Source organism: Athene cunicularia (genome assembly GCF_003259725.1).
Source record: "Athene cunicularia isolate RWA chromosome 3 unlocalized genomic scaffold, athCun1 chr3_part1, whole genome shotgun sequence".
Taxonomy (NCBI): Eukaryota; Metazoa; Chordata; class Aves; order Strigiformes; family Strigidae; genus Athene; species Athene cunicularia.
The window spans coordinates 31,598,524-31,625,859 of NW_020799097.1; the positions used below are offsets into that span (position 1 = coordinate 31,598,524).

The window sequence follows — 27,336 nt, forward strand, 5'->3', positions numbered from 1 at the left end:
TTACTCCAAATATGCATAGATATGTAATTTTTCCACTTCGAGTCTGAGTGTTTTATGAGAGTGGCATGTGTGTCATCATTTCTGTTTTATAGTTGTAGGAAGGCAAGTACAGAGAGTAAGAGAATAAAAATTGCCCAAGGTCAGTCAGTCAGCTAACAGTTTCACTGACTGTACTAGCAAATTTACAAATTTTCAGTACTTTATCAAGTGGTTTCTGACACTACACTTTATACCTAATCTCTCCTTATTGGAAGGTTTACATTTCTGGCTCATAATATCCTTGCCTCTCTCTCGTTGATGTATGAAAAATGCCCACAAACAAGCAGGGAGTAGGACTACACCCTGAGAACTGTGGCACCGACTGCCTCAAAAGTCCATTAAATTCAAAGAGTAAAAGAAACCTGTATGAACATAGAGGAAATTTGTTTTTATAAAATCCTGTTCAGTTATATTTAATCAAAGTATTTCGTGTAAGAACAATAGGTCTGAAACTTATATGTTCTGTATTGGATAGAAAAAAGATAAGACTGAAAAGTGATGGCTATAATGAAGTGGGGATGGTATTCCTGGACAGTACAGGAGTGAAAGCAGCTGGTGCAGGTTTGGGCTACCTGTACAGGAGACTTTTACTGAGTATCTTGAACCTGTCTCTAAACAGACCAGCAGAGGAGTGAGTGTTCCTCACAACTATATAGATGAAAGGTTTTTTTCTTCACACTGGCAGAATTCTTATCCCTCATGATTTGACCTGATTTTTTAAATCATCTGATATAATTTTGCTACTGCCAGCTTTAGAACATAAGAACAGCAGAATCGGATCAGCCGAGTGATCTGTCTTATTCATCATCGTGCTGTCTACATTAACCAGGCATATAGGAACAGGAAATGAATGATCCTATCTCTGATATGCCTTCCTGGCTCTTGGCAGTCAGAAATTTAAAGATTTTCTGAGCCAGGACTGCATCCAAAACATCCAGCAGTCAGCCTGTTCTCTCTTTGGCTACCTTCAAATCCTAAAGCAGTGAGTTCCACATTTCAATTTTGTGATGTATCAATGATATAAAAATAAAGTAATATGTTGAGCATCCTGGTTCTAACACTTACATTTTTATTTGAATGCAAATCACATTATTTGTATCCTGAGCGGAGTTGTTTGTCTTTACAGTCCCTCACAATAACTGGAAGTAAATTTTTAAAAGCGCCACAGATGAGACTGATTCATGTGTATCCAACACTCAGACAAAATTGCAGATGATCGGCTGCATCCTGTTGGCTGTTATGTTTCATGCAAAAACCAGAGAGCTGTGATACTAGCCAAAGTGTCATCATTTCAGCTTCATCAGAATGTGCTTATATTTTTAAGCACCAGCAATTTTCTTACAAATATTATAAACTCTGCAATTTCTTTAATTGAAAATTTAATATTAGATGGTTTGTGAATTAGAATGAGAAACTATAAGAGGAAGTTTTGAAATGTATATGGTGATAGTTTGTTGAGATCAATTGAGTAATTAGAATGAGTGTTTTCACCAGAAAAGCTTAAAAAACCCAAAACATTAGTAATTTCAACCAGTGCTTTTGTGCTACATATAGACAGAAAGCTATCTTACAATTGCCAACTAAATGTAGAATAAAATAGTCAAAAATAATCTTTAAAAATATTTTTTAATGGCTAAAAATAGCAAAGTTATTTACAGGGGAGAGAAAGGGGAAAAAAGCACCACAATATATCTGCCTCATCTGGCTGAAGTTGATTCAACAGTAGTTCTGAAGTAATTAGTAGCAAGCACTTACCATAAAGCCGTCACAGCATTACCACCTTCAAGGGCTGAAAACAATTTATCTTTAGAAACTATGTGCCTAGCGTGGATTGAGAAGGTAATATTAATGAAGGAAAGAACCAGGAAATAACAGCACACTTAAAGCTGACTAGAGCTAAAATCAATGACAAGAGGCAGTCAGAAACACATGAGTAATTTATTAAGCAATGATAGATTTGAGTAAGTAGTGCTGCAAAATCAGTCCTTCTGATATGTGGGGTGAAGATAAATTAGCAGTTTTGTAAACTGAGCAGTTCTGTTTGCCCTTCAACTAATATATAAAATAAGCCTTCAAGAAATGCATTTGCTCTTTTCCTACCTGGCTTTAACTACTGTACTTATCCCCAAAGCTATATTAAATCTCCTGGGGTAAAGACACTACTAGAATTAAACTTCTGTCAAGGCGTCACCCTGAGTGATTATGTTATTAGCAGTCATGTATATCAGGTGTCCCAGAGTGCTCGGCTCTGTACCAACACTGAGGGAGAGAGCACTGGGGGCTCCTCTGTCATGGAGACTTCAGTTTGAGTCAGGCACAGAGCATATACAGTTCAAGACACTGAACTAAAAGCAATAAAGATGTGGTTTTATTTAAATCCATCCTCTGGTAGAATATATGTTCATTCACACAATGTTCTCATGCACTTCGTTAGGGAGTACAAATCACCTTCTTGCGAAGCATTAATATCTTGTCTGTGCAAGTGGCCACTGTTCTGAGTGGAGCAGAAGATTGAATAACCCATATAAATATGGGAATCTCAGGACATCTTCTCTGATATGAAAAATGCACAGATACAAGAATAGAATAAATTTTAAACAAGTGTTCATAATGGGAGCTTTGCATACTGCCTGCTTCCTCTTGATGCTCTTTATATGTCCACAGCCCAGAAATGAAGGTTTGACCTTCTTCAAACTGACCATGTAGACCTTCTGGTTCCCTTCTCCCTGAAATAGCAAACTTTGAGACACTGTAACTCTTTTATTGCTGTAGGCATCTTTAATGGAAGCTCTTTAAATTCCTTGGTGAGCATTTTCTAAGAGGATAGCTGAAGCCCACCTGGAGAAAGCTATCATGTTGCTAGGCACTAGTTTTCTCTGTAGTTTATCTTGCTGAAATCTCTGTGCAGTCTCTCCAGTGTTCCTCCACAAAATTTTTCCTTCTTCATTTGGAAACCTCTTTTTGCTCCAACAAGAGGCTAACATTCTTAGACCCCCTATGAGTTAAGCAAAGGTGAAAACAGTAGATATGAGGCTTTGCAGAGAGCTTTGGGGTCCTAACAAGACTCCTTATAGTGACTCCCATAGGAAGAATATATTTAGAGCACATTGGAAGAAGAACCTTGTGCTTGATCGTATCTGTGAGGAATTGGTGCTATCCAAATAGTAATGATGTCCCAGCTCTCCCTCCAGATTGTGTTGACAGGAGTGGATTCACCTCACCTTACACCCAAGTATAGACTAACTCAGCTAAACCTTTTCTGTGGCTTCATGAGAAGAAACAGAAGGAAGACAAATACAGGCAAGAAATTCAGCACCAATAAAAAGATTTCTCTTCTCCTTAATCAAGGTATCTGGCATGAATATGATACAGGAGTTTTACTAGTTACAACTCATCCTGCTGCATCTGATCCCTCTACAAAATCATTTCATTCTTTATTCCTTAAAGCACACAGGTTGTTAGTGTGCTTCTCATTAATAATCATAACTTCAAAAATGTTTATACTCACATTAAAGGAATCATTGTGAAAGATTCCACACTGCTTTGTCATAAATATTATTTTGTCATTACCAAAACCCCTTTTATCCTACTGGTTTAACATAGCAGATAAAGAGAACTGGATGAATGTGATACCTCACAGAATTTCCTCCTTACTGGGAGACAGTGCAAAGGTATAAGCAGCATAAGTGACTTCACACTTTATAAAAAAAAAAAAATCTTAACATTTTGCTTTCTTGTTCAAGCAGTGAGTAGAAGCTAATGTCAAAATATTAACTGAATGGAGAAATTTGGGTTTTTACCTATTGTTCTCCCTCCCATTCTTAATCAATTTTCCATATGCATTGTGGTCACAACCTCTTCTCTCTGGTTGTGGATACTGTTGCTTTTTTCTTTCAGCTTCCATAAATTACCTCATTACCCGTCATGGCAGTAACCATGGTATACAGTGACTAGAACTGATGGTCAGACAGAGATGCAATGTACCCCAAGGAACCGATTCCTTTGATTTCCCCAATGTGCACATGCATCCACTGCTATACAATCTTTCTTCTATGCAAAATCACTGAGATTTCATTTATATCATTAGAAACCTGTAATTACTCAGTGTTTCCCCTATCCTGTAGGTAGAGGGACTCTAAATTTATAGCCTAAGCTTTTTAGCTGTTTTGCATAAAAGAGCCCTCTATTAGGAATCTCTTTCTTCCAGCTGAAATTTCATCCTGTAGATGGGTCAGCTTCATCGCCATTACATGGATCTCTACATGAAGTGAAGAGAAAGATGGATGGCCTCTGAAACAACTCATGGTTAATGCATTAAAGGCATTACAAATTAATATCATGACCATAAGAGGAATTAATGTGATTCATGATGCTGTTGTATATTAAGTTTTCATCGACTGTGTTGTACATGAACTAGGGCACTGTCAGTTGCCTGAATTGGAGATTCTGTTCTTCACCCCTCACGCTGTGCTCACTTTCAGGTACACAGGTTGAGATGTTCTGATATAGAGATGTAAAGCAATCTCCTCTGTCTTCTAGCTGCTGAAAACATTGCTTTGCAATGCATAAGCTGTCCAAGCCTCTCTCTGCCTCCACTTGCTTTTCTAGCGTGAATGTGTGCTCTGATTCTAAGACTACTAGGAAAAAGTACATATTTCTGAAAATAAAAAAAATCAGGTTTTCAATTAAATGAAACAGTAAAAACTGTTAAACCACATGTATACATATATGTATTACATTAACAACTTTCAGATGCATTTACTTTTTTTTTTTTTTTAAAGTGCCTGTCTGTGTATGTATGCCTGTATGTTATATGGACAGTGCTTGATTCAAAAGCCACTGGTCTCCTCTCTTCATAGGCATACGAGGACGTATACACACACACTCTACTCAGGTTCAGTGTTAGGTTTCTTTACGGGGTCTGGCTGGGATGGAGTTCATTTTCTTCACAGGACCTTGTATGGTGATGTGGTTTGTATTTCTGGCTAAAACATTGTTGCTAACACGCTGATGTTTTAGCTATTGCTGAGCAGTGCTTACATAGCATCAAGACCTTCTCCATTCTCAGCTGCCCTGCCAGCAAGTAGACTTGGGGTGGGCAAGAAATTGAGAAGGGACATATTTGGGACAGCTGACCCCAGCTGACCAAGGGGATATCCCATGCCATATAACAGTGTGCTCAGCAATACAACTGGTGGTGGTCTTTCAAAGGTAGCTGTTGCTTGGAGACTGGCTGGGCAACAGTCTGCTGGTGGGAGGTGGTGAGTGATTGCCTTTGCATCGCTTGGTGCACACTTTTTTTCCTTCACTTATTAAACTGTCTATCTCGACCCACAAATTTTTCTCACATTTTCTTTTCCAATTCTCTCCTCCATCTTGCTAGGAGAGAGTGAGCAAGTGACTGGGTGGGTGCTTAGCTGCTGGCCGAGGTCAGCCCACCACATTTGCTCAGAACCACCACATGCTTTATTGGATAAGAGAACAAAGCCAAAGTGTTTTACACGCCTCTGTAGGTGGGCATGACCCCAAGCACTGGCATGAAGTCATCCATACTGTGGAAGCATTAGCATGCGTCCTGGCACAATTTTGTCCCACACTAGCTAACATTATCCCAGTCAATGCCCTGAGTTTGGGATAGTTGGAACTGGCAAGGGACCAGTGACAGCAGGCAGTTTGGATGTTGCCACCTTATTTTGGAGTACAAAGAAATTCACTAATATAGACATTTGTTGTATCATTCCAGCTGGCCGCAGGATGAGTGAATGCTTTCTAAACCATTTTGTTTGCAAGTACAAAGAGATGTAGCCATACTGTATCTTTTAAAAATCTACTTCATCAGTTATTTTTGAAAAAAACCCTCAAGTTATGTGGTTTAAGAAGATTTTGGATGACCACAGTAATGTAGATACTATCTCCCTTTCCTGGATTATTTCTATTTTGGACATAAACTACTTCTCTCAACAGGGACTACTCACTGTCTGCATACTGCTAATCCTAAAAGACACTGTCCTTTGAAGAAAACTGGACATGCTTGAAACAGAGGGTGCTCAAAATCATCCTTTTTCTGTTACCATTATTCTTATATAAAGACTTTTAAGACACATATATACAACTGTGAGTAAAAAATTAACGTAAAAAGAATAGGGATAGGTGACATGGGACAGTGTTGTAGTAGCATTGCAAAACTATTGCTTCAGTGGGTCCAATCAGTTGTGTAAAGGGATGGACTTGTACAGTTATGCAGAGAACAAATATTTGCTGACACCAATATCCCAGACAAGATGGACTGTTTTCATATGGCAGGATTATAATCATTGCAGTCAGACTAAGTGAAAGGCAACTACAGGCTTTGTTATTAAACTTCTTGTTCTAGTCATCGTTTTGATTGCTTTGGAAACTCCCTCATATTACAGCAATTTCATTGTTAGCAAATGAGATTAAAACTTAAAATACAGCAAACAGATGATCTGGTTTAACTCAAGTGACAGCCATATTTTCCTAAAGGAAAACTTCTTTGACAGCAAGTTTTTACCCATGTAGCACTGAGGGAAAACACAAGGCATTATTTTCTATCTACTCAGTCAGTACTTTTCCTGGTAATTTTTCCATCAGGACATCACTTTTCACTGGCTGCACTTGGATTCTCCTATAGGAATTAGAGGTCTCACATATCAGGCTCCGTCTTAAACGTATCAGTATCTATTCTGTTACTCTTTTACGTTATACTATCACTTCAAGGAAGCTTCTTCAATTCCATGCCTTTGTCAGTGCCCAGACACCTCCTCCTCTTTTTCTCAGAACTCCATAGGGAGCTCCCTCTCAACTCTTTTCAGAACTACTCTTTTTTTTAGCTGCAGTCACTGCTGACTCATGTGTAACCCTTGTGCTTAGCTCAGCCACCCCTTCATTATCAATCCTGGCTCATTGCCCCTAGCTACTCATGCAGCCCCCACAGTGAACTTTTAAATAAATTAAATTTAGGAAGACTCAGGACTTTTGGAATTGCTCATCATTCTAATTGACTGTTGGCTTTTGTAATCCTTCATTCTTCTCCAAACAGGTATAGCCATTAGTATGATAATGCAGCCAAATATTTCTAATTGCAACAATCCAAAGAGAGATCTAAAAATCTTTATGTAGTACACTGAAATGAGCATATAGCACATTGTTGTATGTTATAGCCAAACAGCTTTTACTTCATTGTTAATGCAGTTGTTTCATTATTGTATCTTTTCAAACCTGCCAAGAGCATTTGTCTTCATTTGAGAGCACACTGTACATTCCATATTTTAAAATTAAACCAATATGGAATTTTCAGAGTCTAAAAACAGTTCCTGAAAAACAACTGTCCTGGAAACTGAAGGGTAATAACATCAGTGAAACTTATTTATTATTTATCCAGAATCTCCACCTTAGTTTTCATAGTTCCCAAGTAAAGCGAATTGTTTCTGACAGCCCAGTAGAAGCACTCTGACATCCAGCATGCCTTCTCTTTTATCCTATGAGTCACAGCCATTTACAGAGACTTTTCCGGCCACATTGCCCTTTCATCAGGATCAATCCAGTCCCTGTGTTCACACTGCACCTTCAGTTCTGCTTCTGTAATACTTTTTACCCTCAGTGATATGCAAGAACATAATAACTTAAATTTTTCAATGGTTTTCAGAGACCAGGTTGATTTTTGCTTGCCCATCAATTCAAAAAACAAATTATATTTTATCCACAAATCTGTATTTTATCCATCTTTAAATAAGAAACCTTTCAGACTTGATAATGCAAAACCTCACAAAATTATTTTTATAGAGTTAATTTTTCAGGATAGCATCATCGTCAATTTAATTTTTTCATAGTCATTCCTCAGTAGCTCAGTAATCAAGAAGTTATTTTAACAAAACATTCTAGTGATTTCTAATTTTTTAACTGAACTGAGCATGATCACTTTACACCCAAAAGGGTTGATTTAAAAAAAAAAAAAAAAAAATTACCAAATACAACAAAAAGAACTGGGAAAGGGAGTTCTCTGACACAGGGAAGCATCACTCTTACAAGGCAGTGATAGCAATTTGAGATTAACTGGTCAGGAAGAAGTTTAAAAACTTGTATTTAAATTGACTTTATGCTTCAGACTACTAAAAGTCTTCTTATTTCCTTTTATGTCTGCCTGAAAACCTGCTGTTCTGAGCTTCATGAACTTCACAACAAATTCATGTGAGGACATAGTTAAAATACTAAGTAATTTTGTCCTGACAGAGTTGATATTTATCTTGATTAAAGTGTTTAACATCAAAGTCAACAGAATAAATTCATGATGTGAAGTAGGCAGTATTCACTTACCAGAGAAATACTAATCTTATACTTTGTAGACATTTTAAATATTTAGGATAAGAAGCAAGATCACGAGCCTCTGCTGACAAACCTTTCATCCCTTACTCTATAAATGCAACACCCAATATAAAGCCCATTTAAATCAGTGGGAGTCTTTCCACAAACTTTTTATTTAATCCTGTAAACAATTAGAAGATCCCATTCCTTCATATCCTGCCTACCCAGAAAAATATACATGTTCACAGCACAAAGGCAAAAAGGGAAGAGCTTCCCTTGCCAGGTTTTGTAATCGAAGAAATTAAATTGCCTCTGAGTAACCTATTCTATAATATTGCTTGTGCTGAGCTAGCTCATTTGCTTGAATATAACCTAGCAATAACACTACAAACCGGGAAGTCTAAAATGAGTATGAGCATAAGGAAACTGTATGAGGAACTGTCTTCCAACTGGCTTTCAATTTACAGTAGGCATGCCACCAAGAAAGCAATTCTGAGTTAACACATTACAAACCTGTGCATTGCACTGACAGAGACCAGAGAATTCTGTAAACAACACAGAATGAATTTTACTCTCTCATATGTTAGTAATAGCTGAGCATATTATGAATTATCCAGCTGGACGTCTTGCCTCTATCCCAACAAAAACGAGCCACAAATATTTCTGTAGCCCCAAGGCAAATTAGCACAACACTTCTTACATCTATTAAAACTGAGCCCTCCAGGGCAGAAGGATGGTTGTGTGCAAGCTGACCGTCAGGCAGGGTTCCTGGCCCAGGCTCTCCTTCAATCTGTGTGTGGGCCTGGACTGGGAGAGCAATTTTTGGCCCAGGTCAAAACTGTGCCAAGGAATTCACTGACAATTTAGCGGCATGCCAGTGTATGAAGGATGCCTTTACTGATACTAGTGTTAACAGATCCTGCCATATGACAGAGCAAGGAAGGTTTGCACATGCAGCATGCAACTTCCATGAATTCTTTTCCATCCCCAAAACGAACTGCCTATCCCTTCACATCTAATTGATTGATAGAATGATTATAAGGACTGGAGAAGGATAGTGGTTAGCAGAGGAATTAGTTTGGATAAAACCCAGCAGTTATCTGTAGACATAACTGAGGGATGCTGAAGTATAACTATATGGTATCAAATTTAAATGCAGAGGGTGTTGAGTGATAGAGGTGACAACTATCAAAGAAGAAGAAAACTAACCGCAAAGGCTAGAAGCTAAAAAGAAGACTATACTTTTAGTGGATCAGACACAAACAGCACCTCTATTGCTGGACTCTGTACCTGGGAAAAAATGGGAGACTTCTGACTGTTCTTCATAAGTGTCAATAAAGCCTGTGAATGCTTTACTCACAGAGAGGTAATTTTCATAAATACCTTTGAGGTAAACATTGGAAAAAGAGGAGCAGGAATTGAATCTGTCTTTAGAAACTTCAGGTGAAAATAAGACAGATACTTAAAGTGTGTCTAGAAAGTGCAAATACAGAGAAAGCTTACTCTTTAAAGTATAAGTTTTCTTTCAGTCACACTTACAGCATTGCCTAGGATCACTGGGGTTATACTGTCAGATAAGAGGACAGATGTCAGAAGAGAAGGCAAGGTATGGCAGACAAATAAACCTTAAATCAAAATAGCCGAACAAATTCTACTGCACCCTGAGGCTGGGCACATGTAGTGGCCCCAAAGTTTAACAACTATTGTGATTTGCACATGATGAAAAAAAAAAAAAAAAAAAAAAAAAAAAAACTGAAAATATCTTCCTGTGGCATTGCAGTGCTGTTGATATAGATGTCCTTTGTGAGACTATAGTTGTAAACTAAACCAAAAGAACGACAGAAACAGCTGGACCATTTACAGCCAGATTACAAGCTATTTATCAGAACCTAGAAAGACATCTTGATTGTTGTGGGCAAACAAAAATGATTGAGTAGAAGAAGACAAAAATTGAGTGTCCTTAGTTATTGCTCATTATCTTTGTGGGGGAGATCATATAACTACTCAAAACCCACCGTTGTTTCACTGAAAAATTAGCTTGCTCTAAAAATCCAAGTAAAGGTTACCATTCACAGTCTTATACCACACATAGAATCCTGCAGTATAATAATTAACTGTGCCTATCTCCTCACATAAATGCTCATGAAATCAAGTGCTAATTATTTTGGGTTATCATGTCAGATATCAGAACACAGTATAATGAAATTAAACCACTTGAGCCTTCAACTTTTAAGGACATTGGAGAAGATTTTTAGAAGATCTGCAAGTTTGTCTATAAGTTAATTAAAATAAATAGTTTCATTGCTGTTAGCTTAAAATACCAGTAACATTATTTTAGAACAATTCCTTCCACTGTAGTGCCATTTTCAATATGGTTACCAGATTTCCTGAATTCTTTGCTTGAACAAGTTGTGTTAGCAGTACTCAAGCCTGTAAAAGAAAAGAAAAAAGATTTTCTACTTTCATTTCTACTTCATGACATAATCCACCTGAGTGAATTTTAGCCCTATTTATTCTACTATCACCAATACAGGCTTCATTTTTTATGTTCATTTTCCAGTAGCTTTGTTTCTTATACTGTTTATAAGAACCCAGAGATGGGCAACTAGTTTGCTGAAGCAAATAGAACCTGTTTCAGGGCAAGAAGACAAATCAGGTGTCCTTACATAACCCTCTTTGTGTGGAAGACCTGCTCACACTGCTATTATAAAACCTGTTCTAGTAAAAAAAAAAAAAAAAACCAAAAAAACCCAAACAAAAACCAAAACCAACCAACCACTAGATGCTCCAGAAATAATGATAAATTATTACTTTGCATTTGCATTTCTAACGGTTTTTTTTCCTAGGTCATAAATATCGATAAATGTTCTCTATATTATTAATCATTATTAATTTTAAAAATAAATTGTTAGAACAAGTAGCTTTAAGTTTGCACTGTTTTTTACGTTTCTCAGCTGTGCTTATTTGGAGTTGGTGTCTTACAAGTATGAAAGAAGGAAATAATTGATACCTGATGTGAGCCCTTGCTTTCAATAGTATATTGTTTATAAAGAAGGGATGAATGATCTTACTTAGATATTCAAGTTAGCTAAACACTTGAGGCTCAATTAAAGCTCCTGAAATTGTGCATTCTGAGGACAGAAAAGCTCCCTTCCCCCACTTGTAATTAGAATTAAATATGAGCTGCTGAGAACAACAGCAATGGGAGGAAGAGGAGGTTAGAATAGCAGAGTTGACTTAATTTCAGAAGCTTGAAGAAATAGTGAATAAATTAGGCTGTTAAAATTAATTTTGTTGCAAGTTGACAGGTGCTCAGCACAGGTAATTAGTTCAGTGAATTTTAATAAACTAGAATTAGAAACAAATAAGAAACATTTCCTCCTAAAGCAGTGGGGAAGATGAGTATCACTATGTCTTGGTGCAGACAGGTTGACACACTGCAACTTTCTGTGAGTGATGGGCCGCAAGGTTTTAGTGATGCTGCTGCATGTACAGCAACGTGAGGGGAGGTGGTGGTCCCATGGCAAGGGAAAAGAGGAAAGGGAGAAGGAGAAATTGGAGCAGACCATGACCTGGTGAGAAAGAAAAAGCTACTAATAAAGTACTTGCTAAAATCATGGTCTGGCTAGAGATACTCAATGCCCCATTTGATAACAGCCTTTAGTGAAAATGAACTGTTGTTCATATTTGGAAATAGACTTCCCAGATATAGTGCTTTCCTGATAGGACAGCGTTGTTTGTTTATTTGCTTATCAAAGGGGAGGAATACAGAAGTACATAAATGCCAGATTTCTAGGCAGGTATTTGTCAACCATGCCGAGCCCATGGCTGTAAATGGGAGAGAGGAGTTTCATTTGCCAGGACCACTTCTCCGGCTGGGGAAGGAGGGAGACTGAGTTGACTTCAAGCACTGTCTGCACATGATTCTGTCATCAGAATCCCACAGTGGTTGTTAGGTGATGTTTTGAGGCTGATTTGCATCTTTCTGATGGCATGTGATGCAGATACACAGTTATATCAGTGATACAGACTTACCATCGGTGTTCATTAAAGACCCCTGTCTGCCATTCAGAAGAGTTAGTTATAATCAGCAGTTATATATTCCAGCTAAAGCACAGCTCACTTCTAATAACACTTGCTTCTGTCTTCTCATTTTGTAATCAACATGATCATTAACATTTTCATCGCAGTTCTTTCTACTAGAACAGACATGTCCACATTTGTCTCAGATTAGCATCTTCTATCTTACATTCAATACAGTGGATAAATTATGAAGTCAATCCTACAATCCATACTCACCTATAAATTAGCAATGTTTTCACCAAAAAGATGAGAATTTGTTTGTATTTGCATTATTTATAAGGGAAACAATATATTCACAGTTTTTTTCAGGGTAATACCACATTTTACCTATGCAGTTTCTCACTAAAAGCTTCTGTATTATCCTGCAAAAGACATTTTAGTGTCAAATTCTCATTCCAACAGAATATGCTAGCTTTTACTAAAATATTGATAGGAAACCAAATTAAAGCTGCATAATGGGAATTCATAACATATGAGCCAGCTAGTAAAAGAAAGGACATTTCTGTATTTTCTCTTATTTTCTGTATTTTCTCTTATTTTATTGTGTGTTTCACTGCATAACTTTCATTTTAAATAAGTATTTATTTTTTATATACAGAAAATACTGCTACCAGTCAGGCTTTAACAGGATGCATTTTATGAATCCACATACTTTAGGGACATTTAAACATAGGAATTAATGGCAAAATCTAGGATGAAATGACTAGCGCATTTTCAGGATCTGCTGTTTTTTTCCAGTTTACATTCCTCGCTTTTTAAAAATAAACAACAGTTATTTTGCATATAACTATATAGAACCCCTTTCCCCCCGATTTAAATAGACAATTTGACCCAGGATTAGAAAACAAGGTGTTCGTCACATCTGTAAATTCATAGCAGGAAATCATTAAGTTTTGACTGTTCGAGTGCATAACTTCGAAGGTTGATAGCAGCTAATTCTAATATCAGCTGATATCAGCTATCAGCTATGTATTTCAGATAACTATTGGAGTGTACCAACACAGCTGATTTCAGATAAGAATTTGAGAAAATTAACACAATAGAAAATTCAAAACAAAAAGACCTGAAAGCAATTAGAAAAATAAAATCAACTAGAAAACATGCATGATGTCATATACAGCTTATTCACCAATTTTTGCAGTTACCAGTAACGGTATATACAACCATGTATATATAATTAGGAACTTGCATATTTGCTCCCTAAATAGTTTGCTGGACTGGGATTATAGTTAAAAAAAAAAAAAAAAAAAAAAAAAAAAAGAAATAATCATCAAAACAATATCTACATTTCTCAAGTATGATCTTGCATTGTTAATATTGAGGATGTGAATTATTTTTTTACCTTGATATAATTTTGACACTTCAAATTTTGATAAATTGTGATAAGGATATTCTTAACTTTACTGGTGTAGATTTGGTTCTGGGGTACAATGGACGCTGCATTTTGTAGCCTTCAACAGGCTTCTTAGGGAGCACAGCGGAGAGTAGATCACAATTTATGTGAAGAAGCTCATTTATATAATGAGCCACAATGTGAAGTTTAATTACAGTGACAAAATAAAGCTCCTTTTCAGATGACTGACAGCCATAAAAATAATATCCAGGGTAATTGTTAGGGTTATGATACTTAAACGTGACTAAAAAGATCTCCAGCAGTATATTCCAATAGGTCAAATAAGAAATCAAATAAATCAATCTATTGCCTCAAATTCAGATTTACAGTCAGGATCTTTCTGCATGGAGGAAAGGAAAACGTAACTGACAATTAGGAACATTTTTGTCCCCACATTTTCCTTATTCAGCTTTGTGAGATTTTATAATCAGTAATTTTGTAACTTGTTTACGACAATGGCCTTATGATGGTTCCCTGGTCAAAGTAAATGTGTAGAGAAAAATCTGGTTGCATGATTTATTTTGTGTTCTTTGTCCCTGCTAAGCACTCAGTGTTTGGGAAAAGTCAAAACTTCTGCCTAATCCCCAGAGACACCCCTCTGTCTTTTTCTCTCTTCTTGTGGCCACCACATCGTAAAGGGGGAGTTGATGCTAAGTATAAAGGTTAAGATGATAGAATATGACAACTCTTTGAATTGAAGAGAGAAATGAGTATTCAGCATGAGCTTCTCTTTGCTCCCTGCAGGGCATCTGCACCACAACCACCGCATTTTTACACTTCTTCTTCTTAGCTTCATTCTGTTGGGTTTTGACAGAAGCGTGGCAGTCATATATGGCTGTTACTGGAAAAATTAGGACACGGCTCATAAGGAAGCGTTTCCTGTGCCTTGGATGGGGTAAGTCTGTAAAAGTCATTTCCTCAGAATCATTGAAATGAAACATTTAATGCAGAGACAATGTCAAGAATATAATCATTTTCTTTAGTAAACCTGAAAGATAGTAGACATCACATTACTAAAAAGAAAACTAGGTTAGGAGCCTTTCCACTTTATCTCAAGCTCAAACTATGCTGGGGTATATTTTAGCATTCTTTTATAAATGTGTTTTAACAAAATTTTAGAAGATTTTCAGCAAAGTAGTGTAGTATGAAGAAATCAAAATAAAACAAGAAAAAACATTCACTGAATATTCATAGAGCCTCTTCCTAGTTCACTTTAAGACCTGTCAAATGTACCAGTAATTTAGCTACATCAAAGTGGTACACCGTGGGCAGAAAACAGTGTTCTCCTCCCTAACAGTGCTTCAGAAAAACAAATCCTGCAATAGCACTGTGTTTTATTAAATGATTCGTTCCATGTAAAATTGGCCATTTTGCACTAGCTTGCTCTGTCATTTTTTGTCCAGGCAGAATAGCAATATTTTACTCAGCATCTAATGGTTATTACTGGTTTGGTTTTTTTCAGGTTTACCAGCACTAGTGGTTGCAATATCAATAGGCTTTACCAAGACAAAAGGATATGGAACAGCCCACTAGTAAGTCAATCTGAAATGATAAAATATGGTTTTAATTAACAAGACTGTCATACCCATCAGGAACTACATAGCATAGTCTAAAGGCTCTACAGGTATCTATTCACACTTGGAACTGCCCTAAGAGTCACTGAGTGGTCTACAAAAGGACAAAGAGAAAACCATATGCCAGTCTTGGACTGAGCTCAGTAAAGCACCAGGGATCCTGGATTTCTTGTGAGGTTTCTTGAAGTAGCAAGCCTTTTAGAAACACTGAGGGTTAGGTCCATTTAGACACCTAACATTTAAATACATTTACCATAAAGAATATTAAATGTAATGGCTAGTATTTGCCAACTTCTAAACATGTCTAAAACTACTGGCAGGAGTGTCTTTGGCACCCATGTTTCTGCCCACCAAGCATGTACCTCAGCTTTAATGCCCCTGAGCTGCTTGGAGCCAAAGCCCCACAGAAATCTCAGAATAGCTTTCCCATTCATCCCCTCTCTCCTGGAGTACCTGATCCAGACCATTTCCTGGACTGGGCTGTACTTGAGAGACAGCAAGGAGGAGATGTGTATACTTCATTTACATTTTATTAATAATTTCCTGTTTAGCCACCTGACTGTTTCAGTGCATAATTAGCCCCCTGAAAATTTCACTCCGCAGTGAGGCTGCCCTTTGGTTGTCTCCTGCTGGAGAGGCTTGGCCTGAGTGTCCCTCCTGCCAGCAGAGTGTTCTAACTATTGAGACGTTATATATGCAAGAGTGAGTTTCCTTCAGTCATTCTGTTTGGAGCTCTCCTCATGTTGTCTAAGAAATTTAGTATGCATCTGGACAGAAGGAGAGGAAATATGACTCTGTAGCCTCGTAATGAGGGCATTCATCAGAGATGTGAATGAGTTAGGTCAGGTCCTCGCTTCAATGAATATTTAATTATTGTCCTTAGCATCATCACCGAGTGAGATCAGGATTCCCCCTCCCTGCCCTGTGTGTCCAACCATCTTGGCATATGATGGGGAAAGCTTCAAACCCTCATCCCAGATCTGGGTGGGTAACGATTCAAAACCAAATCTCCTCCTGAATACCATCTCTAACCTCTGAGGTCTTTAGCTTAAAATGTGACAGCATGCGTCTTATATTTTTTAATGGGGAATGGCTTACTTAAGTGCTTAACTTGCACATAGCTAGCTGGCAATCATTAGTGAAACAATGGTTAGCCATCTTTTGGGAATTATATTGAGGACCCACTCCTCTGACATTTTTTTCTAACTATTATCTACTCATGTTGCTGGCTTTTTCATTATTTAGTCCTTGAACCAGGACTGGAGAACCATTTAGGCTGTGAGAATTACAAATCACAAGATTACAGTGTCCAGACCCCATTGGGGATGTAGCTCTGTTCCTTGCAGGATCAATCCCATTGCATTTACTCGACTGAAATTATTAATGTGTGACTACTTGCTTTAGTTAGTGTTGCTTCCTGCTTCCTTCCTGGGCTGAATGCATTTTTAAAAGAGGGTGTACTGAAATATTCAGACAAAGCAACAAATCATTCATTAAGGCCAACCTGTAAAGTAAAATAGAGCACTGTGCATATAACAGCTCCTCTCCCAGAATCCAAATTCAACTAACATGCTACTGTGGGACAAAAGCACAAAAGAAGGTGTACAAGGGACAAATTGAACCATAATGCAGCCATTTTATTTGCAAATACATTTTCTTGGTATTTGATATCAGAATTACATAAGGAGAATGGGGAATGCAAGGAAATGAGATTTGTCCTCCATCACCAGATGATGTGCTGTCCCACTCAAAAGAATTGTGTCCCATAACAACTATTGGGTGATATAAAAGCAGAGCTCCTGTCCTGCTCCTTCTCCATCACTAAAGACGTTGCATAAGTTTTGGTCAGTTCTGTGACCAAAAGTCTCTCATTTCTATCTTTTTCTTTCAGTCCCAATTATTAAATAATCATATTACTGTACATTTAAAACTGCATGTGAAAAATATTTCACACAGACATTTGTACTCATATAGATATAGAAGCTGAAGGGATTTCCTAAAAATAATCAAAAAACACAGTGACAAGTTTTTAGATATTTCAGGATATGTGGAAGAGATTTGTGTGTCTGAAAGCTTGGTTATTTTTCCAACTACTTCTGTGAGAAAAATAAATATGTTTTTACCTTTCTTCAGATGATCAGAGGTATGAAAGCACCACTGCTAAAAGTTACAGCTAATAAATCTATGTGACCTACTCATGTTTACATACAGTGCTATATATTAATGAGTAGGTATTCCAGGAATTCATTATATCAGCAAAAGTTAAAGTTCTGTCATAGTCATGCTATCCTAAGAGAAGGAACCTTTCTCGTGGAGAACATCAAACAACTCACAAAATGTACAGGACACAGATACATCATCACTCAGCAGAATTTTATGATCATATAACATGGACCCATAAAACCACCAGTGGACGCTCTTAATACTAATCAAGTTATATGGCTTTCTGCCATGTAGGGATCAGGGAGAAGGAAGACAGAACAGGGCAACAAAATAAAAACAACTATAAACCATAGATAAAAGCTATTAGAGCAAAGAAAAAGAAGAAGGAAAAATTAGTAAAAAAATGACAACAATTGCCTTATGGTATAAGAAGACACCTGAGAATCTGCCTTCAGAGTCTTCAATGGAAAAAATTTGGAAAAAATGTATATCAGATTCTTCAAGTGGAATGTACGGAATACATTGAATTAGTAACGTCACACATTGTTGAAAATCAGATTGCTGAAAATTCAGATTGTGTAAAGAAAAGAGGACAACTTCTACATTTTTTTCCAGCTCTGCCTCTAAATGGAAGCTGGTCTTTTGTACAGCCTTTTTGCTTCAGGGCATGGGAAAGGGAATAAAAATTTCTCCCTTGGTCTTAAAGTTTTTCGTAGTAGAAACTGTTTTCTTTTTATTGAAAACAAAAACAAAACAAAAAAAAACAACAAACAAACAAAAAAAACCACTTTTTGACCCTTATTTTCAGCACAGGTAACTGAAATTATGTTTCAAGTAAAATACATCAACAATTTTTATGAATTGATGTTTCCATCTCCCAATAAACATAAACAATTTAATTGCATGTCCTAGTTACACACAGTGGTCATCTTCACTAAATTTAAAAGTTCATAGTGGTAGGGAAATGCACTGTGAATACATTCCCCCCTTCTCAGAACTGGGAAAAATAGTAGGATAAATTGCAGAAAATTTTGAAAGCATTTTTCTTTGACATTACGAAAATAAATTGAACATTATCATTGCAGTTGTTTTTTGAGGTGAGATGTAGACTAGCCTGACATGTATTGCCTTTTTAGCTGTGAAGCAGATATGAACTATTTACATCAATTTATCATTCCAGAATTTAGCACACTGATGCAGTTGGGTTCATGTGGCAGATTTTAAATGACTTCATTGCAACAGGAAACACTTTAATTCTTTGCAGTTAGAATTCCAGCCCTGACAGACCATTAATATTATGATGTGCTTCTATTTAAGTTACTTGGTCTTCAAAAGTGCAAAACTGGTACTGGAAAGTAAAGAAGATATGTATGATTCTGATGTGAATGTTTCTGGATGTCAGATCCAAGTGATGTGAATGTTTCTGGATATCAGATCCAAGTAAATTATTTGAATGCATATACTTGAGTTTTCTTATATGTAGGTGTGATCATGTATTCAAATAAACATGCAGTACTTTGAATGTGTAATCACTGGGAAAACAGCACAGCTGCATTTACTTCAGTGTGTGAAGCTCCTGATCTTTTGCAGATAATGGAAAGCTTTACATTATGGTGTATCAAATATTTAGAATTTGATTCTGTAAGCGCTCTGTGTTTGGAAATCTGATGGTTTTCAGTGAAAGCCCTGATGCAATATGACAAACTCTGCAAGATTAGTAGCTCACCAGAAAATACAGTTTTCAGATGCCTTAAAATATACATTTAAGCTGTTTGCAAAATATTCTATAGAATACAGAACAGTTAGGTCATACATGATTTTTCTTCCATTGGAATATTATCTATAAGACCCAATTCTAACAGCAATTACCATATGACAAGAGAAGATATGTAGAAACCTGTTTTTTTAAAGTTCCATGTTACAAGTACTTGACCTTGAGACACTGTAAGTGGAAATGCTGCTAGATACCTACCTGGCAAGTCCTGTTCAGTTAACTCATCATAAATGGTTAGAGAAGATTCAATAAAGATTTGCAAACTTATTTTCTATTGTGCTCTTAATACATTTTAGGCATTTCAGTATATGTATAGTTCACATTACAACTTTTGAAACATTAAAAATTGGTCATGGAAATAACTTTCAACTCTTCATATCTTCATATCATCGTATCAGCAAAGTAATTCTTCTTTTGTGTGTGCATGTGAATATCTATATGTAGCATTGAACACACACAAGAAGAATCTCATGCTGTAGTAATTATTAATGGTTTCTTGGCAATGCATTATACTTATTTTTAATTTGTTAGTTCTTCTCTATTGTTCTTTCCAGCTGTTGGTTGTCTCTTGAAGGAGGGCTACTTTATGCTTTCGTTGGACCTGCAGCTGCTGTTGTCTTGGTAAACATTAATATAATTCCCAGTATTTTCATATGAAATGATGTAATGTGCTATTTAAATTTTAAAAGCTTAGCATTACATTTTGCGGCAAATACTGAGCTCAGTATTGTTTAACATACCTTCAGTATTTTGAATCCATGATTCATTTAATTGCATTACTTCTTTATACCAGTTATCTCTCCATGTTTACACAGTAAGCTGTGAAAGGATAATGTACTGATTAGTGGCACAGAAAACTTGTTACAGGCATCACTGAGTTACCATCAGTAGCATCAATGCAATTGTCACTGCCTTGTGAAGTTCAGTGACAGTCTTGATAGAGTGCTGCTTGGCAGTGTATTGCTGTGCCAGCAAAAGCAACAGAAGGAGTGGAACCAGCCAGCAAGTTCTCCATGGCTACTGCTTTTGAAGGCAAAGAAAAAAATTATCATAGCTGAGAAATGTTACTCATTTGTGTATTAATCTTCTACAAGTCTCAAAATGCATTTAGGTGTAGGTTTCACTTTGCCTAATTGTAGACATCTGCAGTGTGGATTTCTGCATCTGAGCTGGTTATCCCAGCCATGTTTCATTGTCAGTGGACAAAGATACACACATTTAGAGCTTAAACCGTTAGAAGCATTTCAGGTGTCTACTTCAGGGTAGGATGAATTGCACCCTGTATCTGCCATTGGCTATCAGTCATCTGCTCTGCAGTCTGTATGGATTTTTTACAGTAATTTGTTTAGCATTTTTACCTTACAGATTTTGAATCTAATTCTTCATTCTGCTCCACCAATTTTATACTAAGGTAGCTCTATCAACACCGGTTATTTCTGATTTTCCCTTGCAAAAGGGAATCACTCTTAGTAGTCATCAAAGATACAGCCATTTAGCTACACAGATTTTCATGAAATGGATGTTTACTACTCCCATGGAGTTTGTCTCATCATTGCCTGGAGTCAAGCCAGGATCCTTTTGTACAACTCACAGTCCCTGTCATGATAGAGGAGCCAAGGATGTTTACAAAAAGCCAGTCATAATTTTCACATGGAACTCTATGTTCTCTGTGTAATTGGCAAGCTTTGTTCAGAGATGCTTGAAGTTCACAGTCGCAGTTTGCCCTACCATTAGCTAGTAGCTGTGGAAGGAGCTGTTCCATGCAGCCACTTAAGCCTAAGTGTATGAAGCAAAAGAATTGTATAACATCAGCTGAAAAATGTAAATGCTGAAAATAAAGTGATGATAAGAAAAGCTGAAAAGAGTTGGCAGGACAGACTGGCAACAATTAGGTATTTTGGCACAGGTCTTGAAAAATCTGTTTGAAAGGAAAAAAAGGATTACCCTTTTCTAATTAAAAAAAAAAAAATAGATAAAAAAGGAACATTTATTTAATAGATTCAGAACTTGGTATTACCTTTTTGCAGGGCCATGTAGAGACACGGTTCATAGAGTTCAGTTCAAGAATACAAATGGATAATAACAGTCATTAACTTGTCCATTAAATACCATTAGTATGTCCATTAAGTGCCAAAGTCTGACTGCTGAAACACTTGAAATTTTTCGTTAGGTCTTCAACCCATGTATGTGATCATTACACCATTTACTTTAATGCAGCTAAACAGACTTACCCCGGGCATTTACCTGGCCCACAAAAAAAAAAAAAAGGAAATTGCAGTCAAAAAAGGCTCAAGACTGGCATTTTGGTGAATGACATATAGAGTGACTAATCTGCAGGAAGATTCAGAAAACCACAGGCTGGTTCTGCATAAGTGGGAACACCCACATGGGCCATAAATGTTTAAAAAGGAACACAGTTACGGTCATCGTGTGCTCTGACTAGCTCTTCCCTGTGCGCACAACTCAAATGCAGTCATTTTCCCGGAATAGGGTATATAATTGCAATTAAAACCAAGCAAATATTAAAGCTATAGTACTTAAGCTTCTGGCCAGCAGACATGTACACATATAACTTGATAGCAGGCATAATTCAAGATTCAAAACTAAGCCTGTTGAGTGTGTGTATTTCCCATTGAGAATTCAGCCCTTTGGTGTGCTGAGGGACAGTGTTACGCAGTTTCTGAAGGAATACTCAGAAATGTAACAGGAGGCATTTTGAAGTCCTGTAAGAGCCTTTTTCTGAAGTAACAGGATATAATATTTTATTTCAGGAACTGAAAGATCAACTGTTTGTTTTCTTTTTGACAGGTCAATATGGTGATTGGCATTTTGGTATTTAATAAACTTGTTTCCAGAGATGGAATCCTAGATAAAAAGCTCAAACACAGAGCGGGGTAAGCAGCAACTGGGTTATTTCAAAGTATATTAAAATTGTATCACCAATTTTCAATCATAGATCTTCACAAAAAATGCTTTTGATTGTGCTTTGAACTTTTATATCAGTGTAACAGTGTGTCTAACAGATTCCATTCATCTCCAAAACTGCCGTTGCATTATCCTGAGGGAATGCAACTATACAAACTAAACATAATAAAACACAAGTACAACAGTATTAAGTTAATACAAATGAGGATTAAACAAATCTGAGCAGAGATTTCACAAGATTGTCACACATGTAAAGTTGTTGCACTTAGGAAAAGAGTTTTATGAACTGTGTGTGCTGAAGGAACTGATTATTTTTGTCTAGCTGTCAAATTTAATTACTAAATGTTACTAATTTGTGTAAACTGTTATAAAGTATATTTTACAGCAATATATCCTTTACTGAAGTCAACGTTATTCTGCCATTCTGACTATGTGAAGAATTTGCCTTTGTTCTTACATCTATATCTACATAGATATGTGTTCTAAATTAGTGCAACAGGATTTCAAAGTAAAAAACCCATGGTTTAAAACCTAAACAAGAAAAAAAGTAAATGTAAATTGTGTTGTTGATTATTTACTTGCGTTTACATTCAAATTCTGTTTGTTATCATGAGATGAAAGGATTAAGACAGTGGTGGTATCAGAAACTTTTTCAGTGGGTGACGATGATTTGAAGTGCTGAGCAGCAAACCTAGATTCATTCCGAGAAAAATATTTCACCTTCTCAAGTGCATCATCACCTTCTTAATGCTTATGAATGTATATTTAAACTTTGAGTAACCATTTTTTGCAGCTATATGTTCTAGTATTATCTTTTGGCCCAGCTAGTAGTTCACACCACAAATATCTGCATTTCTAGCAATGATAAGCATTGATATCTTCATTTTGGTGTGCATTACTGCTATGGGTAAATTTATTACAGCTTCACTTTGAATTATTTTACCATTTCACTAACAGTAGCATTCCTAATAAGTTCAATTCATTGGTTAGATGAGCAGATTTATGATAAATACTTCAGCTGTGTGATTTTCATTTAATATTAATTCAATTAATTCTTTCTGGTTTTCAACTCTCTCACCATCATTCTGACAACTGCGTACTGAAAACTTTTGGTTTATTCCTTCTCTTTTCCTCCTTTTTCACTAGAAAGTACTGATTTCTTAACCTTACTTTTGTCTACATTGCTCAGTCAACATTCTTTACTGTGTAATAACACTGATGAAATCTAGAATATTACAGAACTACCCAAATTATTTCAAGAGTAGTAATAACTTAGTAATCAACAATTCAAATTCACATCTGGCCTAATTCCAGTGATTTAAGGAGTTGGAGCAGCCATAGGTTTGGCTTTGTACATTTTCTAAGGATATCCAAGCTTAGATTTTAACTGCACTTCTTTTTGCAGCTACTCAATTGCAGGGTATAGAAATCTGTCTGTTTGCTCATAGCATACTTTCCTGATGAAACAAACAACTTGCTTCCTAATTGTGCAACATAGTAAAAAGGTATTTTAATTAAAAATAAATGGATAAAGAACTAAAAATTATTCTATCAGAAACAATCCAACTATTCTGGAAAAGCATGTAGATACCCTAATGAGAAACAGTCTTAACTTTTGTGATAGTATGAGATAGTGGTTTGGCAACAGCATTCCTTGATACTACTTAGCAGATGATGGGTCTTGAGTCATTCTTTGGTGCATAGAAATTGGTGTAGCATTTGACCTCCACTAAAAAGGGGATTGTCACTCATTTCTCAAGTATCTCTTGCCAGCCATGCTCAGGAAGCCAACTTCATTCTTTCTGGCAAACTCATACCTGTCAAAAGTTCAGTCAAAGGTTCAGCTGTAGAAATCATTTATGTATGAATTAAAGCATTGAACGGGGTAAAATATGCTAGTCAATATGCCTTTTACGACCTTAATAAGCATATGGAGAATCAACAAGTGGAAAAAAAAAAAAAAAAAAAAGCTGTTGTTTTGGTGGATCTCCATCATTTCCTGCCATAAGGGATAGCATAGATATATGCCCAGACAGAAAGATTATATTTGTTTTGTATACACAACAAGGTCTATTATTATTTGCAAGATCCAGAACAGATCTATAGAGGCAAAGAGAATAATCCAGTCTGGCAGCTTTGAAATATTGCCAAAGTCATGAAGTATTTTCCCAAGCTTAGTTTAAGCTTACCCAAGGCATTTTTCTAATTCATTCATTAATGTAGATCTTTAACTGGTGTAAACTGATGTGGCTTCACTGAGTTCTTTTCATACCCCACAAACACCTTATACAAGGTCATGGTTCTCACTGTTTTCTTATGGAAAATAACTGCATTTTTATGGAAAATATACTGAACTTTTTTATGGAAAATCATCATTTTTTTAATCAAAATGGAAACCACTAGAGTTCAATGTTGTTTTGGGCAGTATGCTAAAAATCTTCTGAATGTTGGGTTTGGAAATAAAAAGGAGTTCCATTGGTTGAAAGAACTGGGAAAAAAACTGGTGTGTACCTATCTTTACCATGTTCCACTTTCCAGCTAGGAATAGGTAAAGCATCCTTCCTGTGGCATCTCAGTCAGCTGTGGTTATTTCTGATTCTGACACCAGAAAGAAAAGGAATATCAAAAGTCTTTATTCAGTTGACTCAGGAATTTGAATGCATGCTGTATGTAAAAGAAAATTTAAATTCCAGGTTTTGCCCTTTAACTCTTCTGACAGGTGCCGAGGTACAATTGTCCATACGAAATGCTTTCAGCTTAATGCTTGTGTACTGTGTTTTATTAAAATGCAAAACAGGTCACCCTTTTTTTAGTACAAACTGATATTTATTTCATCAGATTCCATACATTTCAAGCCCTGTATTCAGACCTTCATGTGGCATGAATAAAATCACTTCAGATGTTAGTGGGCCATTCAGATCACTAGTACAAATCTGACTATACAGTATTCCCGTACTGATTTGATGCTTGAATACATTTTACAGGTTTCTTTCCCTATTAATGCTCTGTAACTGTACGTACTTCATACTTCTCCTTTAAATGTCTTATACTCTTTCTCAAGCAATTTGAGCTGCAACAGTTTTTTAACAGGTCTGAATAGAGGGATTTCACTTTGTGTGTCTATCCTAGCACGTGCTTACGTTTATTTGAGTGTACTGAGCAGTTTTGATCACTGGACATTTGGGGCCTTTTTTTAGCTTAAAGAGAAGAAATAGAGTCTGCATGAAATTAAGCCCCATAACATTAACATTTAAAGCTAACAATAATGTAAAATTCAAAGTGCAGTTTTGCCACAACATAGAGCATTCATCCTGAATAAGTCTACTTACTTTTTCTGCATGACGTCATATTTAAAAGCTAAATTTCAGTAGCAACGTTTTTTGGTGACAATTCAATATTTTGTTCTTTTTGTGGGTGTTCTGTTTGTTTGCAGTCAGATGAGTGAGCCTCATAGCGGTTTGACGCTCAAATGTGCCAAGTGTGGAGTAGTTTCAACAACAGCTTTGTCAGCCACCACCGCCAGTAATGCCATGTTAGTCCTGATCATTTACATCTTCTTGTTACAAATCTTATACAGTGCATGTGAGACAATAGTTTGATGATGACAACTGTGTTTGCTAACACTGTATATAGTGCTGAGCACGTTTAAATACTTTTTAACAAAAAAAAAAAAAAAAAAAGCAACTCTTTATTAACTGAATACAGGATGTTCTTTAGAACATAAAGTACGACACTGTTACATTCTTGTCTGTGATTTTCAAGTTAACTTGATAAAGTGCCATCCTTAAATATGTTTTATTTTAATAGTAATCTTTTAATCTCTTTTTAGAATATTACAATGCTGCTTCTCTCTTTTTTTTCGATAGGGCATCCCTTTGGAGTTCCTGTGTGGTGTTGCCACTTCTAGCCCTGACTTGGATGTCTGCAGTTCTGGCCATGACAGACAAAAGATCAATATTATTTCAGATACTTTTTGCAGTATTTGATTCATTACAAGGCTTTGTTATTGTCATGGTCCATTGTATTCTCCGAAGGGAGGTGAGGAATGGCTTCCCAGTTTTCTAAAGGAGTGTGCTCCTGTTAATATCCCAACTGCTCTTTAATGTTATATACAGCTTGCTCTGCTGAAATGTATTTCATAGAAGGAGAAAAATATTATATGGTGAAATGTAGAGGAACAAGTGAAAGAGAGAGAGGAGGAAGATTGGTTAATACCAAGTGTAGAATGTCAGTTTCAATATAAAACTGTACCCACTTAATCAAAGGTGGCTTTTGATCAGTCCCAAATTCAGTTTAAGTGTTAGGCTTTCTCAATATTGTGAGTATAGGGAAATGCTAATATGAATGCCCTTTTCCCGAGGACCAAAAAATATAGATTTTTACAGTCTCTAAAACTGATTCAAACACAAAACTATTTCTGCTTGTACTGTCCCTGAAAGAGGACACAAGGAGCTGAGGTGTTACATTGGTGAAGATCTACCCTTTCAGTTCTACAAACTCAGGCACATACTTAAGGTAACATACTTAAGTTATGGAGACAGTGAGGATTAAGATAGATGAGTGCTTTGAGAGCAGCAAGAAAAAGCTCGTACTGCAGCCTGCTCTTCACAGCTCAGGGCCACCCACCACAGAATTTGTCACCACTGAAAACTGATGTCAAAGCTACCACACAAGTGCTCTTTAATCTGGCTGTGGTGACAGCTTCTCTAACCTATCTAACCTTCTAACTAGCCCTACATTTTTATTGAGATAGGTTTGAGAACAGTAACACAACAGCTTTGCTGGCAGATCTGTGGTGGTGGCACTGTCTAGCAAAAATGAGCAGGTGGAGCTGTACTGGAGAGCAGTAACATGGTCCACTGGCATATCATACCTATGCATTAGCCATTTATCAACTTCAGGATATTTACCACACCAGTAAACCAAATTACAATGTCTAGCATGGTTCCCTATGATGTGCAGGAGTTATCGAAAAGCATTTCAAGACTAAAAACACAGGAAGGTATTTCAAGAAAGTTTATTGCCAATGCTGAGTGAGGAATCTCACACAGTGGTTTCTCTTT

At 36.6% G+C, this 27,336-nt stretch overlaps 1 protein-coding gene across 1 annotated transcript in view; it reads left to right on the forward strand.

The window, feature by feature from the left end:
• ADGRB3 (adhesion G protein-coupled receptor B3) overlaps window positions 1–27,336 on the forward strand; it is a 477,442-nt gene that overhangs the window by 417,287 nt on the left and 32,819 nt on the right. Inside the window, exons 19-24 of the mRNA XM_026844073.1 lie at window positions 14,582–14,732; window positions 15,300–15,369; window positions 19,903–19,969; window positions 22,157–22,242; window positions 25,707–25,805; window positions 26,140–26,311. Of these exons, the coding sequence (XP_026699874.1) occupies window positions 14,582–14,732; window positions 15,300–15,369; window positions 19,903–19,969; window positions 22,157–22,242; window positions 25,707–25,805; window positions 26,140–26,311 (645 nt within the window). The remainder of the gene's footprint in view (window positions 1–14,581; window positions 14,733–15,299; window positions 15,370–19,902; window positions 19,970–22,156; window positions 22,243–25,706; window positions 25,806–26,139; window positions 26,312–27,336) is intronic.